Here is an 18,768-nt window from a genome sequence, read left to right on the forward strand (position 1 = left end):
AATAAATGGCTATTGTCATGGAAAGTTCATTGTGCCTTGTACATCCACTCGCGCACGCTCACGAATTCGGTTACGTTTACACACACACACACACACACACACACACACACACACACACACGATACATACGAGCACAGCGTGTGTGTGTACGGCCTTCCGAAAATAATAATAACAACAATGATAATTATTAAGAGAACGAAACAAAAAAAAAAAAAAAAAAAAAAAAAAAAAAAANAAAAAAAAAATGAGAAAAACTTTCCTCTCGCGTGACGTAAGCTCGGAGGCGACGAGCATAAAATTGTGCAACACCAGAATAGACCCGTCACATTGTCGTAAGTCACATAACTCACAACACAATAACGCGGATGACACGTCATCGTATATAGGTACCGGTATACCTACCGCAGTGTAGTAGGTCAAGACGTATTCGTCTCGTAATAGGTACCTACCTACCTACCTACCTACCTACATATATATGTATATGTAATATCATGTTTATTGGTTATGATATGACAATGAATAATGTTGTGTTTATTTTTGAAACCACCGGCAGCTGTCAGCACGGGTACCCGTGACTTTTATATAAAATAACGTGCCCGCACTGACAATCAATTGTATTATATATGTGTGTGTGTTTTACGCGTATATATGCACTCTAAGACGAGGACCGATTAAACGTTTTTCGGAGAAAAGTGCAAGACATTTGATGTTACAGGTGAAAATAATTTGGTACATTGAGACAGAAAGAATTAAAATCGAATTGTTTCGAGCATTAATTGATGACTTCAAAAAATAGTTCCATATCAAATACAATACGAGCAGATATTTTTTTAACACTAGATATTTTATTCTATAAGAAAAATTATGTCTTACAAGTAATCATATTATAAACTATGTTACGATTATTAAATTATAAGATAGAGCAGATGTTATAATATACTTTCAGGAAATAAAAATACGTCTTTTTTTTCTTTTTATAAAAAAAAAGGTTTTAACTCGTATCACAACGTGATTTATTTCATAAAAAAAATTACAAATTGATCTTAAAAGCTGATACACAATGATTTATGGTGTTCTACTAGAATAGTCACTGTCAGTTTTATTTTGTAGTCATTGCAACTTATCAAGGCAGTTACGAAGAGTCGGATAATTTGTCTGTACGATTTATAATATGTGAAGATAATCCCATCAATAAAGTCATGTTGCAAATAACCACGAATGACGTTTCAACCAGACACTGTTTTAGGATGTAATAATGGACTGCTTGTTTAAAAAAATAATATTATTTTTATTTTTTTTTTTACTTACGTTTAATTTAACACGTATACACTATAAGTAAAACAGAAAATAAAAATTGTACAACAGTTTATGTCATAGGCATTACATTCATAATTTGAAACTATTGTAAACTGATTGTTTAATCATTATAGGTATTTTAGTACCTATCGAGTTAAAGTAAGTAACGAATACATAATTATGGTTTTAATGTGATAAAGTTCTGGATAATGCTATAATAGAATATTATAATTCAAACAATTGCTAAACAATATTAATTTTTGACCCTTACTACGCTTTGAAAAAAATTTAAAACGTGCTGTTAATGTTGCCTTTGCAGATGACCGCTGTGGCAGTTCCTTTATATTTCTTACTATACCCATAATATTATCATGTTATCTTGTTTCCTATATCATCTGTTAAAAGATATTACACCGTTCTGGAGAGGAAATTAATTACAAGACTTTCCATATTATATTTCGTATTAGACATATCCGTAGTTCATAATATGATATAGGTACATTGAAAGTACAACAATTTTATTACGTGAGTTATTCCCATCTCATTTCCTCAACGCAACGTTTCCATAGAGATGGACGAAAATAACATCATCTTGTGGTTATTATATTGTTATTATTGAATATCACGCTGATTTGTTTAAATTAGGTCATTATTCACGGTTTGTTTTATACACAAACTCGGACGACACCAGATTGTGGTTTCTAATATTATTATTGTTGTTGTCGTCGTCCCGAGGCCTACATTGGTACAATTTTTTCGTGTGCCTGTGCGTACATTTGTTCAGTAACACAATACCTCTAACCTGTTATTATTATATTATTGTATTATTTATACGTTTCTTAAGTTATTTTATTTGTGATGTACTGACCGGATGATGGGCATCGATAAAAAAAAAAAAATACGTAATTTATTAATCGCAATACAAGCTCGATATAATATAAACTGTGTGCTTGGAGATAGAATAGATTTCTTTCTGTTTTAAATCAATAAGGCCATTAAATTATATATACAGTACGACTCGTACTTGCCTTACAATTGTGTTCAGAAATATAACACTGTCAGCGATTTTTTTGAAAAGAATATTGACACAGTTACAAACAAGACCATTTGTAACATACAAGAATGTTTTCAGGGATTATTTTTATTACTTTGTCTGTTAATGGTCGTCATGAAAAAACTTAATACAGGAGCCATGCATATTATATTTCGTTAAACTTAAGTAACCATTATAACGCATTTTTCACTTTTATTCGTTTGATTTGAAAACTATGGAAATTTCATTCAAGTATTCTTACTATATTCCTGTAAGAACCTATAATTTGTATTTAAAAAAAATAAAATAGTAAATGTGATTATTTTTTAAAAATTGTTATTATTAATATTAAGGGGTAGGAAGTTAGACCATTGGTATGGGGTTTATTTTTTTTTAATTGTATACTTAAATTAAACTTAAACTAATTTGTACAAATTAATATATATTTGGAAAATATCACTATACATCACTTTATCAATAGTGTCATCGTCAAGAAATCTCTAGTTTTGGTATTTTTATTTTCCGGGTTTCATGGGTGTCTCAACATTCCGTGATGTAATTTTTTAAATTGTTATTATCTAATTTATTTTACTGTTATACATAGAATAGTTTAGTAATTTTAATATTAAATTACAAATACTATACAACATAGAAATATAAATTCGAAAAAATTTAATTTTTCGTAGATTGAGTACAGAGTAATTATGATATAGTACTTACCCAGATTACCTAGAAACATTAAATCCTATTGTTTATATTATATTACAAAAAAAATTAAATCGTTAATTTTGTCTTAAAAAAATGTTGTATCATTATATCATACAATTTCAATTCCGTATTTTGACCACTAAGTAGGTACAATAACAGCGAATCACATTACTTATTACAATTTCGAAAGAACAAAACTTGACTGTCAATAAAAAAAATATCATTCATCATTACAGTTATGTGAATCGTGGCAATATAAGTTGAAATTTTTCTCGTATAATATTACGAATACATACATGGCATTCATTCACTATAAAGTTTCTCTTCTGCAGCATTTTATATACAATTTTGGGTCAAAACACAAACTTTATTTTGCATAAAACTGACAAATGACCGGGTATAAACAAAAAAAAACTCTTCAGGTAGGATATTATAATAATATTAAGCGCTTTTCTGACGTGTTTATCTAGCATAAAACGTCACGTTATATCAGCATGAACAGACGAGGGTCACGATTTTCGCGGTTTTTTCCCTCGGTGACACCTGCAGTGTCTTGTAAGTTGTAGTCGTCCGATTGAAAGTTGGAATATTGTTTAGGAATGGAAAAAAAAATGGTTTTCCCTTTCTTCTCTTTCGTCTTTCAGTCTTCCGTCTTTCCGTCTTGGACATGTTTGGTATTTGGGTACCTTTCCAGGTCGCCGTTGGGTATATATTGGCTGTGATTGTGAAAGCCGCGTAACGCTTTGACATTGATCGATAATTTACATACAATGCATGTAAATATAGGAGCTTCTACATCGGGGTACTATTTGCCCGTTTTCTGTCTCGTTCTGTTTCCCTGCCCTTCGTATCTTCCTCTACTATTTTCTTTTCATCCACACATATCTGTTGTTCTGAGACGGCCATAAATTTAAAAACAGTTCCCCTTACCGATTTCACTTCAAGATAGAGAGAAAACTACACAATTTTTATTTATGCAGAGCATACTATGTAAAAAAAAAATACTATTCCATAGATATACATTTATAGTTGGCATATACTATTTTGTACAATTTTGTTCTCTAATGTTCAAGTTCAATAGCTCGTAATCAAACGATAAAACTATGAAAGTATTAGCTTTGAAAAATTAACAACTTATGATTTAGTTTTGAGTTTTTAAATAAATTGTTTACATTAACGCCATAAGTAGTTAAAAAAATATACACTATATATATGTCAAAGTCCATCAACCTCCCTACTACGAAGAGACAAACGAGTCTCAACAAGAAAATTTTTTTATTAATATAATATTTTCGGTTTGAAATGTTCGTAGGAACTAAACTTACATATTATTATTAAACACAAAACTTAACAAAATATTATTGCAGTTTCTATTTTAAAATGTATCATATTATGAATGTGTATATAATAATATATTTTTGAATGTGATCAAAGGATGAGACATTTTGAAAAATACGAAAGTTTAATCTGAAGCGAAACGCAATAAAAAAACCTGTCAGACCGAAACGTTAACTAAAATAGAACACCTGTGTCAGGGTATTGCTTCATTTTCTAAAAAGTCAACTTATATATTTCCTCTTACAAACATCGGTGTGTAGTTTTGAATACAAATACAATCAACATAAAATATTGCATTGATTTTATTTTGAAAAAAGATTAAACATTAAAATAATTTAAAGAAACAGTAATACTTATAATTGTTAGATATTAGTACTGATTCAAAATAGGTAAAGCATACAAATCGCGCGTTAAAGATAGATATGCGTGTTTAAAATTTGTTTAAAAAAAAGTTTCTCTTCTGAACCAATAAATAATATAAAGTTTTATGCCGAAAATGAACCAACAGAACAGATTATAGGTTAGGCTGACAACGACCGTCTCACTTAACACACATAGACACAAGCCGCGTATAATTTTTTAGTTGTTACTTGTTACTATACATTTGAATGCAATCATAATTCATCGTATTTGTAAAATGATTCTGAGTTGAGCTCGATTCATTACAATATACCATAGTGATTATTTGACATTTTAAAAATGCTAAGTGCTCATAACAGTTATTTATGGATAAACACTTTCAAAAAGTATTGAATATAGTTTATACAAAAATGATTGATGAATATTATGCGAGAACATCGATTTGAAAAAATTCTGTAAATTAAATGTAAACATACGTACCATTTACTAGTATCTTCTGTTCTAAATTTAAGAGGTTAATAATTGTATATTATAAAAGTTGACAGTCAAACTATTTTATTTTTGATTCCAACATACCTGTATTGTGCAAAAATAGGTTTCACTAAAAATTAAAAATTAAATTATATTTTAAAATAAGTTATGAAATGTACCTACTACTATAATATCTAAAGATAAAAAATATTTCATGTGTGTTTGGTTGGTTAAAATATGTATTAACTTTGTAATGTTTTACGAGTCTAAGAATCGGTAAATCGATTTGTGACCCATCGTCACCTTATACTTTGAACAAAGTGCTAGTATTAGGCAGTGTATGAAATCAAAGATGATTTTACTTTAAACACAGGTGTCGGTTTACGATTTTCCGCACATTTGCAACTCTAGATGTTTCGGGCTTAAGGAGCTAACACAAGGGGTCCGTGTGAAATTCAAGATACGCATAAGTCATGATTATTATACTTGGGAGGCCATGGCTTGTGTGGTCGACACGAATGTTGTACAACGAAAATACACTGCACCTAATTCTGATTGGATTGTTACATTCCCAGCCCCAACTCCAACTCTCTGTTCAGAAGTCGGGACACATTACACGATGTATCCAATTCATAGTACACGTATCAAACATCGAATATTTGTAAGGATGAAAAAAAAAACGATTTTACCATCCAAAAATTCGTATGAAATCGAATATGATAGAATAATATAATATACACCAGGTACAGAAATAGGAATAGTTCTAGTCCAGCACCTACGAATAATTCGACTTAGATACATAAAACTCTTTTTATCTCGAAAGTGATACCTACGTGACCTGAAGATATTTATATTATTATACGTTACTCATAACTATTTATTTATTGTTTTTGAGAAACGGTACAGATAAACTCTGTAATGGACTAGTATACAAATGTAAAAATGTTTGTTAATAAATAATTTAATTGTTATTGTAAATTATTAATACGTTCAGCTGACATGACGGTTGATGTCATATACAGTTATATGAATAACCAATATGATAATTAATTAAAAATTGTATAGAAAAAAACATTTTCATTTTTCTGTTTGTTGGATCAATATTAAACTTAATTTTTTCTAAATAATTACATTTTACATAGTTAATTTTTTAACTGTATAAACAATGGAATCATATTCATCAGATATCCAATATTGAAAGAACAACTACTATGATGTACAATATATTTAATGGTTTTTGCTTGGATTTACTTTTAAAAATAATAATTTTACAATAATTACTTTGTAAAGTTAACAAATGTTCAAAATATTTTTTAGACTATCAAAATATTATTCAAACATAATTGTGTACTTTTTTGGACTTATTTCGCTCTAAAACCCTGGTAATAATGATATCGACCCATTAATTATTTATGATTAGTGAGAACTAATCAATATTCTAAGTATTTCAACAAACATCGAAATTTATAAAACGATGACCAGATTTTTCAGTTAATTTTTAATGATTCAAACATTTCGATTTTCAACAATATACTTATAAAAGGTATAAATAACGTACTATAAAAACTAGATTAGGTATAATGGAAAATGAATAAAAAAAATGTTTGTAAATATTATGAATTATGATTATCGTTATAGATATTAACCAAACTTTTTTGTTTTAAAAAATCTTTTAAGTTCTCCATTAGAATGTATTTTTATAAATATAAACACTAAATTAATAAGTAGGTACGTTTATATTAGTACCTAAGTACTAAGACCCATATATTATGACGTTTATTCTGTATTATGTCTTATTTAGAAGTCAATCTATTTATTAATCGGATTGAATGCATGTCATGTAAAATAAATGTAGAACATGATTTTAGGACGACAGTTACTAACGATAACTCCTCGTTACCACGTTTGTTTAATATGCTATCTTTTACTGCTATAATTTTAAACAGTGTGTAGCAGGTGCTTACAACGAGAAAATATTGCGGTTCGAATGATACTTATAGGTAAGTTATAACCCTTAAAGCCATTCTAATTATTTTTAATCCAAATACTAAAGTAATTTCATACATGAAAAAGCAAATAAAATTAACTTTACGGTTTTCCTATAAATTATATACTGATTATATTTATTCGCTTTAAGAATTAAATGTGAATAAATATAGGTGCACGAATGCCAATAAAAATAAAAGCGGTTGTACGAAAGACATTTCTTTTATTTATTATTTTCCAACAGTGGTCTTGAGAAATACTTTGATCTGATTACTTTTAAAGTTTGAAATTTACTTATTGACATTATTCTATGTATTTATTTATTTTTTATAATTCGATCCACTGCAGCTATACGACGCTGTATGATTTTTTCGAAAAGTAGTTATTATTTTTAAACTAATTTAAACTTTTAAAAATATAAGTAGGTAGGTCACTGACTACTAAATCATTTATTCAGGTTTATTTTAAATTTAAGCCATCTGATTCATAAACGAAATGAGTTAATCATGCACGAAAAGGAAACTGAAAACATAGAATTTTGAAATAATAAATATTTTCAGCACAAGCGTACAAACAAGGTCTTAAATATTCAGCTTTCCTCTAATTTTACATTAAACTTTATTTTTTGATAATACTTCAATTGTGAAGGCAGTCGTATTTTCCTTAACTGCCCTTTTTCCCACCAAAACATCAACTAGGCACTTTAAAGCTTCTTCTCTGTACTAAAAAATCAATCCTCTCTACACCGTACCCATACGTTTAGGGTAGAAGAAGCACTAACCCTAACTTACTACCATACCATGCCTTTATACCATCAAAACATAAATTGTTTTATTTTTCTCAAAACAGTCATTGCAATTTTACTTCTTAAAAGTTTTTATAATAACTGTTTTTATATCATGTAATATGCATTACCCATTTAGTAATATTCGAACTAATTTAATCGTTGAAATTTGTCGTAATATTAAAACTTTTTATTTAACCGAACATGCTGTGGTAAATGGATTTCGGGTATGTTTTTTATAACAAATACATTTATTAGTAAAATTCACTTCAAAGTTGTCTTCATTCAAATTGAAATCACTTCAAAGTGTGTATTAAAAAAAGTAATTATTTATAAGGTACGTCTTAAAAATCCAATAGTCTAACTTTAATTTGCTCAACCTTAACATAATGCGCGTACAAATGTTTTAATACAAAAGTTAATAAGTGCGCTACACATAAACTTGGTACTTCAACCGTAATTTGTGGTGACTTTGGAAGTGCAAAACAATACAATTATTTTTTAAAGCTTCGTAGGTTTTCTATAGGTATGAAAAAAACACATCCACCAGAAAAGTAAAAGGAAAAAGAAGAAAGCTTAATAATAATAAAGACTCCCGTTGATACAACCAATCCATTGATTTCTATGGAATTCTCATCACAGATGACCTGTCATGTTTTCGTGGTAGTTTTTGCATCCAAAATGTACAGTCCAAGGGGGCATCCAATGATCATGCAGTTTTATTCTTTTTATACCGTACAGTGTACATACACAATTACTACGATACAGACCCGTCACGTACATGGTATACTTTCACTTTGTAACCTTATAGATCACATTGCTGTCGATCATCATCACTGGGTTATTGATAGGTTGTTTCTGCTACCAAAATGGGCCGACTTCTCAAATAATACAACTGGGTGTATACCAATAGAAGAGGCAAAAAAGGACGCTAAGTCAGTAGCCGCAGAAAAAAAGTCCAATAACGTTATAATTTTTTTTTTTTCTAAATTCAAATCGGAACTTGCCGCAGGTCGAACCATTATGCCCAGAAAGTAAACAATATACATATTATTTAATATCCATTCATATTAGTGTTTTCAATTTTCGTTACACAATCAGTCGGCTAAGCGAAATGTGGTTCAGATTATATTTTTGTCGAACATAACGTTAACACGTGTTTAGTTATAGGGTAATTACGACGACAAATCGTAAAGCAGAATATCGCTTTCTAATGTATACATGAGACGATTGTAATCTGCCGTGTGCATATATAGTAGTTCCATAAGAGAGATACAGATCTGATTGGACAATGTTACATTGTATTCGTTTAAAAATTTTATTTGGATAAGTGTTACGTCGTTAAAACAACTTCAAATACAAAAGCCACGAAGAAATGTAGTTTTTAATCAGAACATTTGAAACGGGATTCCCAATTGTCCGTTAATGTATTATATTCCCACGTCGAGAGACTGTGTCAAACTTTTAGATACCTATTGACATTTTTTTTATCTATAAAATTCCGAATTCGACAGTAATTTTCATTTATAGCAGTTTCAAATATTATTATTATTATTTTTTTTTTTTTATTTACTATTTTTCTTTTAAATATATATTTTATGTTAAAAAAAGAAAACTATTAAAAATGTTTTGTACGGACAGCTCATTTTTATGATACACGATTTTCGTATAAGATTCAATTAGTATAATGTGTAATGTTTCTAACAAATTTTTATAATAATACATATCGCAGTATTTGGTAGAACTAAATTTAGTTTTAAGTTAATTTATTTTACAAGTAGGCGCAATGAAAATAATTTAAAACAATTCAGATTATAAACATGTTTAAATAATTTTTTTAATTTAAATTCCATAAGCAACGTCTAAAAAGACAACGCGAATAACAGCTAATAACACAGTATCTACTATGAAATTGGAGGTCAAAAGCTAAACACAGTCTAACCAAGGGAATCAAAAGAAATGCAGGTGGTGGTATATGTATGTAGTGGCTATATGTACATAATATTCACTCGTGTTATGCGCAAAACCACAAAATCTGATATGGGATAATCATTTTGTTTCTTCTAATATCACCGGGGCTTTCTTTCTACATAGAGGCACATTCAGCTGGAGAGTATAACCAGGTCTGATTTCATCTGGTCAACAGCAGGGGGATACGTCTTGAAACTAGTTAGTATTACCACGTAGGCATACCTCGATTTGCTTAGATTTCCCGTTGCATGAATGGCGACTATCAGTAATTTAAATCCAAAGTAATTTGTATTATATTATTCAATAATAGTCGGTGAAAAAATACATAACATTTTTCGAAAAGTAACACAGTAATGTTTCTGTTCATATAAAATTAAATTATAATTAGGAACTCAATTGTAATTATATCAAATAAAATATATCATACTGTATAATTTATAATTGTGAAATATTTAGGTAAAGTTAAATTATTATAATTTATAGTCTTGATTTTGGTAAATTAATAAAAATTAGGTAGATGATTATAAAAATGTAGAATTACGAATATATGATGTAAGCCGAGATGTACCGATGAAATGTTTTTATACATATTTCTGAAATATGATTATAAATAATAGATATTATGCTTTTTAAATTTTAATAACTCGTGTGTGTTGAATTTATTAGTGCAATAATATAATTATCATCGAATTTCGATTATTATTTCTACTAAAAAATGAATTGTTTTCTTGTAAAATCGGGTAGAAAATATCAGTGCCTATCAATAATTAAATAATATATTTTATGTTTTGCGATCCAATAAATATTTTTTTAAGTCTAATTAAACATATTTTATTTTGGTGAATTTGGATACGAAACATTATGATATATTTATTTATTTTAAATAACACGAAAGTGCTATTTTGGTTTTTTTTTCTATTAAATATCAAACATGTCAACCGAATATTTTTCGATTAAATTATTTTTAATGTAATATGTATACATCACATGTGTATATTATGACATTTACCATTGAAACTTGAAAATAGTTTTGTGAGGTCATTGTCCGAATAGCAATTGTATGGGTACATGGAAATTGGTATATGCATGTATATAATACCTACATATTGGTATGTATTTTACTATTTCATAGACTGTTGAAAGTGATGTAATTGAATCCTATACAGAGAATGGTATACTGGATAACGTGGTTAGTGTTAAAATGATACGTCTGCGATGGGTCTAGTGGAGCTGTAGACATACTACTGTGCTGCTGTTACTAGCCGACTGTGACGGATCAACGTACAACAGGTTGTTCGTGGCACTGAAGGGTGGCGATCGTAATTGTTATCGATAATATCGGAAGCGAAGGGAGGGGGGGGGTACCAAACGTTGTGTGTTCCAGTATCCTAATCGGTTACAGGCTTTACGAAAAGCGAAAACGACGTTTACTACAATACTGTTGGTGTTAATGATGCGTTGGAGCGAGTCTATTAATAGGTGAAAATGTGTCGAGTGACCGCGATAATAATTTACACACATATTTTGATGGCCATTGTTTAATCGAGCGTACTTTTAACATTTTCGATTCGGGTACCTATCTTACCCATGCTTACAATACAGGTTAATTGAATATTAAAAAAAAATCCAAACAATGATAATGGTTATAATTGAATTTGTTCAGTGTTAATAGAAACAAAGTCACCATGTAAAATAAAAATAAAAAAAATGCCAATGATGAATTATTAGTGAATAATATTGAAATAAACAACGTTTTCAATAAACGTTGTCTAATGTAGACAAATCGATTAAAGTAAATGTATAAAGCATAATATAAAGCATTCAACAAAGTATTTATCATTATATTGTGTTGTCTTATTGTAATATAGTTCTTTAATAAGTTTCTTAATGTACTAATACACTGTGAATTGTTATATAGGTCTGTGCCAGCATGAGAATAGCGACCTCATGGATCGTCATGTCTCTACTGACCGCCATATTCGAATCGTCTCAAGGCCATGATCATCACAAAGCGCTTAACAGTAAGTTTAGACGTAGATGCAGGATGTTTAAATAATACAAATAAATAAAAAATCAGTACTGATTTAAATCGAATGATAAATTGTTCTAAATCTTTTAATAATTTATTATTAGTCAATAATGTTTAAATTTGTTTATCTATGCCTAAGTATAATACTGTTACGGTTACCTAAATAATAATTTAATTATATAGTATCTCCAAGAAAAAAGTAATTAATAAATTTTAAATCCTAATTCTTATCACAAAAGATTAATTCAACACAGACATTATAGGTCACATAGGAGTATGGTTTAGATATGTTTCTGTTGAATACGAATAATTAGAAAATATTTTGCTTCATTTGATAGCAGTAATAATAAATAATAATATGACGGCGGTTAAATTTAAATACATTTCCTCTAATTATTAATTTTACCGATTCAAATGATAAATTACATAACACTACTCGTGTAACACTGTAAAATTCTTTAGACTGCAGTTCCTCTAATGGTGCTTGACCTGGACCAGAGAGCCTAATAATTACAAAGAAAACCATTGTAACAATAATTGTACACCGGAACTTGTTTTTTCAATCTTCATTTAAATATATCACGATACACAATAAATTTAAACACCAGAATGGCTTTAAGTGAAATTGAATTTCATTAATATTTAATCAATCATTTGTATGCTACTGGCAATAAGTTTTTTATTAGATTTTACTCGGAATAAAAGAGAATAATTTATTGCATAAAATATAGTTTAAATTGTACACGAAAGTTATTTATAAAATGCGTATATTATTGAAATATTGAATGCCCATCAACCGTTCTGAAACTATAATTATATTTTCAAATTGGATTTAGTTCGACCATGATTAAACATTTCAACGTTTTACTGTACACGTTTATAATTTTGAACCAAAACAAATTACATTTGTCGACACGATTATATAGACTCGATGACAGCTTTAAACGATTTGTGTTGTACGAGCAATTATAACACGATCGAGTATAAAACCTTCAATGAGCAAGTAGGTGAAATTGCAGGACGAAAGTATAGTGTAGAACCGCGGTCCGAAGTGTGATTCTAATTAAAATCGATACATTTTTCCGTTCAAAAAGGGAAACAAACGTATAAAAAAAAAACCGTTTTCAAACCTCAGCACAACAGCTCTTGCCTTCGAAGCATTTTCGTCTGTAGCATCCCATAACACACCCACAACTTTTATAAATCCGATGAGTTCGTGTCGTCCTGCCACTATGCAAGGTGTAACAGATATCCTGATCAAAAAAAAAAAAATGATGCTACCAACGTAGGATAACATTTTGTAACATTATATGAGTAGTAAATAATTTAAGAAATGAACTCATATCGGAAAATTTCCTGAAATTATATTTTGAAAAAAGTTAATTATTACGTTCCAAATGAATTTAATCAAAAAACTATTGATATTTTAAAAATGTCTAAAAAATTAATTACTTGACTTAGATAAATGTTTTTAGTATCAAAATTGTTCTTATAATCAAATTCACAAATTGGCTTTTTTTATATTCTGTAGTAAAAAATAAAAATCATTTTTTTAATATTAAACATGTAGTGCAAGTGACTATAAATTTTAAATTATAAAAAAAAAAAATTCAAAATATTGATTATAACAAGCATTATTGCATTAGTCAGTTCTTTCTGTTACACCTTGTATTATGCAGTCACCGCCACTGACGGCATAACAATTTTATTAGTATACAAATTTAATATAAGAATAAAAGCAACAACAACAACAACAATAACAATAACAATCATTTACGAATGTTACGCGCAGATTACAAGATCAACAAGAAACCATGCTCGGTGAACAGCTTGGAGGGGACGTGCATGTTCGTGTACGAGTGCATCAACACCGACGGCCGGCACATCGGCATGTGCGTGGACACGTTCATGTTCGGCAGCTGCTGCGCACACAACCTGACCACAGCGCAGCTGGCCATGTTGCCAGACTCGTCGGAGCCGGCGGTGCTGTTTACGCAGCCGGGAGGCACGGGAGTGTCGCAGCGGCCACAGCGGCCGCACCACAGGCCGCACCGGCCGTCCCAGGTGATGACGAGACCCAACGGCGGGGACGGGGAAGGCGCCGGGACGTCGTCTGTGGACAAGAAGTACCACTACCAGTCGTCGTCGGCCACGCAACAGACGCCGAACACGCAGCCGCAGTCGGCTCACGTCAACCGCGTGCCGTCCACCAACTTCATTTCGAACAGCCGGCCAAACTTTTTGTCCAGGCCTGCGGCCCAGCCGTACACGACGACGACGACGACGACGACACCGACGCCGCCGCCCGCTCAGGAAGTGGACGACAACGACAACAAAGTGGATTCGGTCTGGTCGCATAGGTTTGTGCATAATAAAGTTGTATTTCTGTTTTTCTACTCCAGCGGGTCCCGTTATAGGCCCAGCATAGGCCCTATTGATAAGCTCACGCGTCAACTGAGCCGTTCGTTGTCATATCTCATAATAATGTTGGCATTATACCAATATCATATTATCGTTATACGCCGCAGACACAAACTACTTATGTGATTATTATTATTTATTACCTATTATAATTAAATCCACCGTTTAAGTCACAACTCGTTTTGTTCATGATGATTAAGTATAGGTATCGAATTTGCACACAAAATGTGTAAGTATACCTATCAATTTAGTCAAGAATGTAGAATTTTAAAATTGTGAATTTGTTTTCAAAAAACTATCAAGTATCTGTCGGATGTTACATTTATTAATATATTTAAATAGGAATACCCATACAATATGCATGTCCTTATTTAAAATAACCATACTAATTTATCTTACCAAATTATTGTGACTAAAAAATAAAAATACATTTTTACATTTTTAGACCTAGTTGGAGTTCGAATATGGGTAACCATCATTCGTTCATCACCAAGCCAAAGCCACTTCCTCAACACAGACCACAATATACGATACCTACGTCGACGATGTTGACGACCACTACCACTAATCCTACCACTACCACGACAACTACCACCCCAATTCCTCCTACAACGAGTACAACTACAACTACTCCTGCACCTGAACCACCACCACCGACTACTACTACTACTACCACTGATAAACCTTTAGTTATAAGTACAACAACTAGTCCCGTGGCTATGCCCACCACTGTTTCGGGTAAACCGGATAAACATACCGCCAAGCCGGGTGTATCGGCTGAGACCAATCAAAAATCAATGCGTACGTTATCAACAGAAATAATTTTGCTTGGAGTTAAATATTAATACGATTTTATTTGTCTTAGCTTGTGGTTCGGCTCCTTTGCACCCCAGGCACGAAGTCCGAATCGTTGGAGGGAGAAACTCTGCGTTTGGTAGTTGGCCTTGGCAGGTAAACAATATCGTCCAAACTTTTTTGTATTTACATAATATTTGAAATAACCATACTTCACCAATATTTTTGCATGTATTTCTGAAATATATATACATAAATAAATATTATCATCAATTATTATAGGTGTCTGTGAGAAGGACGTCGTTCTTTGGATTTTCCAGTACTCATAGATGTGGAGGAGCTTTATTAAATGAAAACTGGATAGCAACAGCTGGCCATTGCGTAGACGAGTGAGTAAACGATGAGATTCATTTTTGAATATTATATAAATAATAAATGACTGTGTAAATAATCACAGCTTGCTGACATCACAAATTCGTATACGAGTCGGTGAGTATGACTTTTCATCCGACCAAGAACCATATCCGTTTGTGGAACGTGCTGTTGCTCGGAAAATTGTGCACCCCAAGTACAATTTTTTCACATACGAGTATGATTTGGCCATGGTGCGATTAGAAGCGCCCGTAAAATACACACCTCACATAGTGCCCATATGTTTGCCTGGCTCGGATGACCTTCTAATAGGTGAAAATGCCACCGTAACTGGATGGGGACGAATGAGCGAAGGAGGCACTTTACCTTCAGTATTACAAGAGGTAATAATGTAATGTAGTTTAATATGCATGATGTTTCCCTTGTTCATTATATTATATACTTTCTGAATTTTCTACGATATAGGCACCTACCTCTTATTTTTACTATATAAAACATTGAGTAATAATTAATATTTTTTAAAAAATAAAACCTTTTTTCGCGTAAAGTTTCAAAAAATGTCTTCAGACACACAGAAAAAACACATTAATAATCTAAAATTCAAAAGAATACTGTTTTCATAATGTAAAATCATGGATTATGTCTGGTGTGTGAGTGTCACAAAAATCCCTCTACAAAAATTTCCAGCATATCTTGTTTGTTGGCGACTTTTTTTCTAATAATTTATTATTTTAAACTTCAATTTTAGCTTATAATATATTGACACCTGACGGTAAATGTTTTATGTAATGCATAATTACTTGAAGTTTTACTTATGTATATAACAGTACATGTTACTATATGTTAGGTATACGTAATTATGTTTGGTTAACCTTTGTATTAAATATAAAATTATATTTTATAAAATAAAGTTATTATTTGTATAGGTGAATGTACCAATTGTTAGTAATGACAAGTGTAAAAGTATGTTTTTGAGAGCTGGTAGACATGAATATATACCAGACATATTCATGTGTGCCGGATTCGACGACGGTGGACGTGATTCTTGTCAAGTGAGTCGAATCCAAATATGTTTTTAAAACGATATGAAAGTAAGAGAAATAACGATATTTATTAACCTTTCAAGGGCGATTCTGGTGGTCCACTGCAAGTTAAGGGCAGAGACGGGCGTTACTTTTTGGCCGGCATCATAAGTTGGGGCATTGGATGTGCAGAAGCAAACCTACCCGGAGTTTGTACAAGGATTTCCAAATTCGTACCATGGATTCTACAAACAGTCACATAGTTCTATAATTACCATTATCATGGGGTTGAGTCTTTTGTGTAGACTCCAACTATGACGCTAACTATACTTATATATTTTTGAAATACCGAATTGGTAGCACGTGTACGTTAATTTTCGACGTTAAAAAAAATTGTAAATTTTGTTTTTTATAAGTATGTAAATAGTTTATACATAATATATTATAATCATAATTTTGTTAGAATAATACCTTGCAATAAATCTATCTTCTGTACGAATAAAACTATAATATATGCATACTATAAGAAAAGTATAATAAAATAATGATTATAAAATCACATAGGTGGTATTTATATTATTATATTTAAAGAACCCGAAAATTCTGATATTTAATTTTACAATGTTTCAGAATCTGAAATATTCTCCTATTGAGATTAATGAGATTAATTTACCCAAGTTTTTGGAATGGGGTACCATAGAATCAAATTTCAAGTTCTATTCAATTAAATCAACGTTTATGGTGTAATGATACAATTATTTTCTAATATTTTTTTTTCGCGTGGAAAAATAAAACATTCATTATTTTTATACCAGCCTGAACGAATTTTACAGTTGCATTTTACGAGAAAAAAAAGTAATCAGAATATAAATTAATACTGCTATTGAAGGTTAAGAAATTTGTAGACAAATATAGCAATTTGAACATTAACTGAAAAGGATTAAAATATATTTTTAAAGGTTATATTATACGGTTGATACGGATAACTGGATAAAGTTAATCAGATCAATACTTTTTTTTTTGAAATATTTATCTTAGAAGAAATTTAATTTACGTAGGTATTATAAAATATAATTTTTACGAAAGAAAATTCTACGTTATATATTTTAAAAATATATTATTAAAAGCATATTGAAAATGCATAAATATGTAAGTTGGGTGTATACGTTATTGCATATCATTCTCTAAATAAATGTTTTATAATTTTATTTAAGATCTAAAATATATTTCAAAATAGTATTTTACAGTAGGTAGCTATAAAAAAAAATAGTATTTTATTTCATTTTTCAAGAACCCGTTTTGTATTGCATTTGTTTATTTTTTAAAGGTTAATTTGAGTTGATTTAAATATTATAAAAATAATAATGTATACCTATCTTTATGCATTTTTATGCAAATACACATAAAAATGTACAATTTGCATATGATTATATAAATAATTATAAAATGTATTATCCCATAACTATTTATTATGGTGGGAAGCAATAAGTTGTTCATAAATATTATCCGTTGTAAAAATAAATTATTATTCGTCGAAACAAAAAAATTCCAGAAAAAAATATATAATATTATAAACTTATCTAAAATGAACTACTCTGGTCATAAAATCATCAGCCTTCTATATAAACTGGTGGTATAAATTATGATATGGACAACACAATATATGTCAATGGGTATAATATAATAATATAATTTAAAAGTAACCAACAATAATAGATAAAGAAATTCAGAGTACATAGTGTTTTATGGTGGCGTTGGGAGGTGTATGTTTTCCTTCCTATAGAAAATGTTGGTATTATATTTCTATATTTTAATTTTTAAACTTATAAAACAAAAATAAAATATTACAATGAAAATTTTAGAAGAAGGAGAATAATTGGTAAAACTGTGTGAATAATACGCATGTTATAAAAATTAAAAATTGTTATATACATCAAAATATAATTTCTGAATCTGTTATTGAACAGATGACTTTTACTCGGGCGTTGTATGATCAGCAGTGTATTTATAATGATTTTTTTTTTAGTATTTTATAAGGGCTTATGATATTAATTATTATAATTTTAATTTACTTTGCGCCGCTCACAACCCCTGTTCCGTACCCCTACACCACCAGCTAATTATCTTAACAATTCTCCAATAATTCGTCTAATACTAGTAATACTCAAATGAGTATACGACT

The 18,768-nt window shown here is 30.1% G+C and overlaps 1 protein-coding gene across 1 annotated transcript in view; it reads left to right on the plus strand.

The window, feature by feature from the left end:
• The window catches only part of LOC111027899 (serine proteinase stubble), a 33,121-nt gene extending 16,009 nt beyond the window's left edge, over nucleotides 1-17,112 (plus strand). Inside the window, exons 2-9 of the mRNA XM_022306396.1 lie at nucleotides 11,866-11,968; nucleotides 13,769-14,336; nucleotides 14,843-15,198; nucleotides 15,263-15,348; nucleotides 15,475-15,581; nucleotides 15,650-15,947; nucleotides 16,491-16,616; nucleotides 16,691-17,112. Coding sequence (XP_022162088.1) covers nucleotides 11,878-11,968; nucleotides 13,769-14,336; nucleotides 14,843-15,198; nucleotides 15,263-15,348; nucleotides 15,475-15,581; nucleotides 15,650-15,947; nucleotides 16,491-16,616; nucleotides 16,691-16,849 — 1,791 coding nt within the window. The 5' untranslated portion in view covers nucleotides 11,866-11,877 and the 3' untranslated portion in view covers nucleotides 16,850-17,112. The remainder of the gene's footprint in view (nucleotides 1-11,865; nucleotides 11,969-13,768; nucleotides 14,337-14,842; nucleotides 15,199-15,262; nucleotides 15,349-15,474; nucleotides 15,582-15,649; nucleotides 15,948-16,490; nucleotides 16,617-16,690) is intronic.
• The last annotated feature ends 1,656 nt before the right edge of the window (nucleotides 17,113-18,768 follow it).

Source organism: Myzus persicae, unplaced genomic scaffold, assembly GCF_001856785.1.
Source record: "Myzus persicae strain clone G006 unplaced genomic scaffold, MPER_G0061.0, whole genome shotgun sequence".
In the NCBI taxonomy this organism is placed as follows: domain Eukaryota; kingdom Metazoa; phylum Arthropoda; class Insecta; order Hemiptera; family Aphididae; genus Myzus; species Myzus persicae.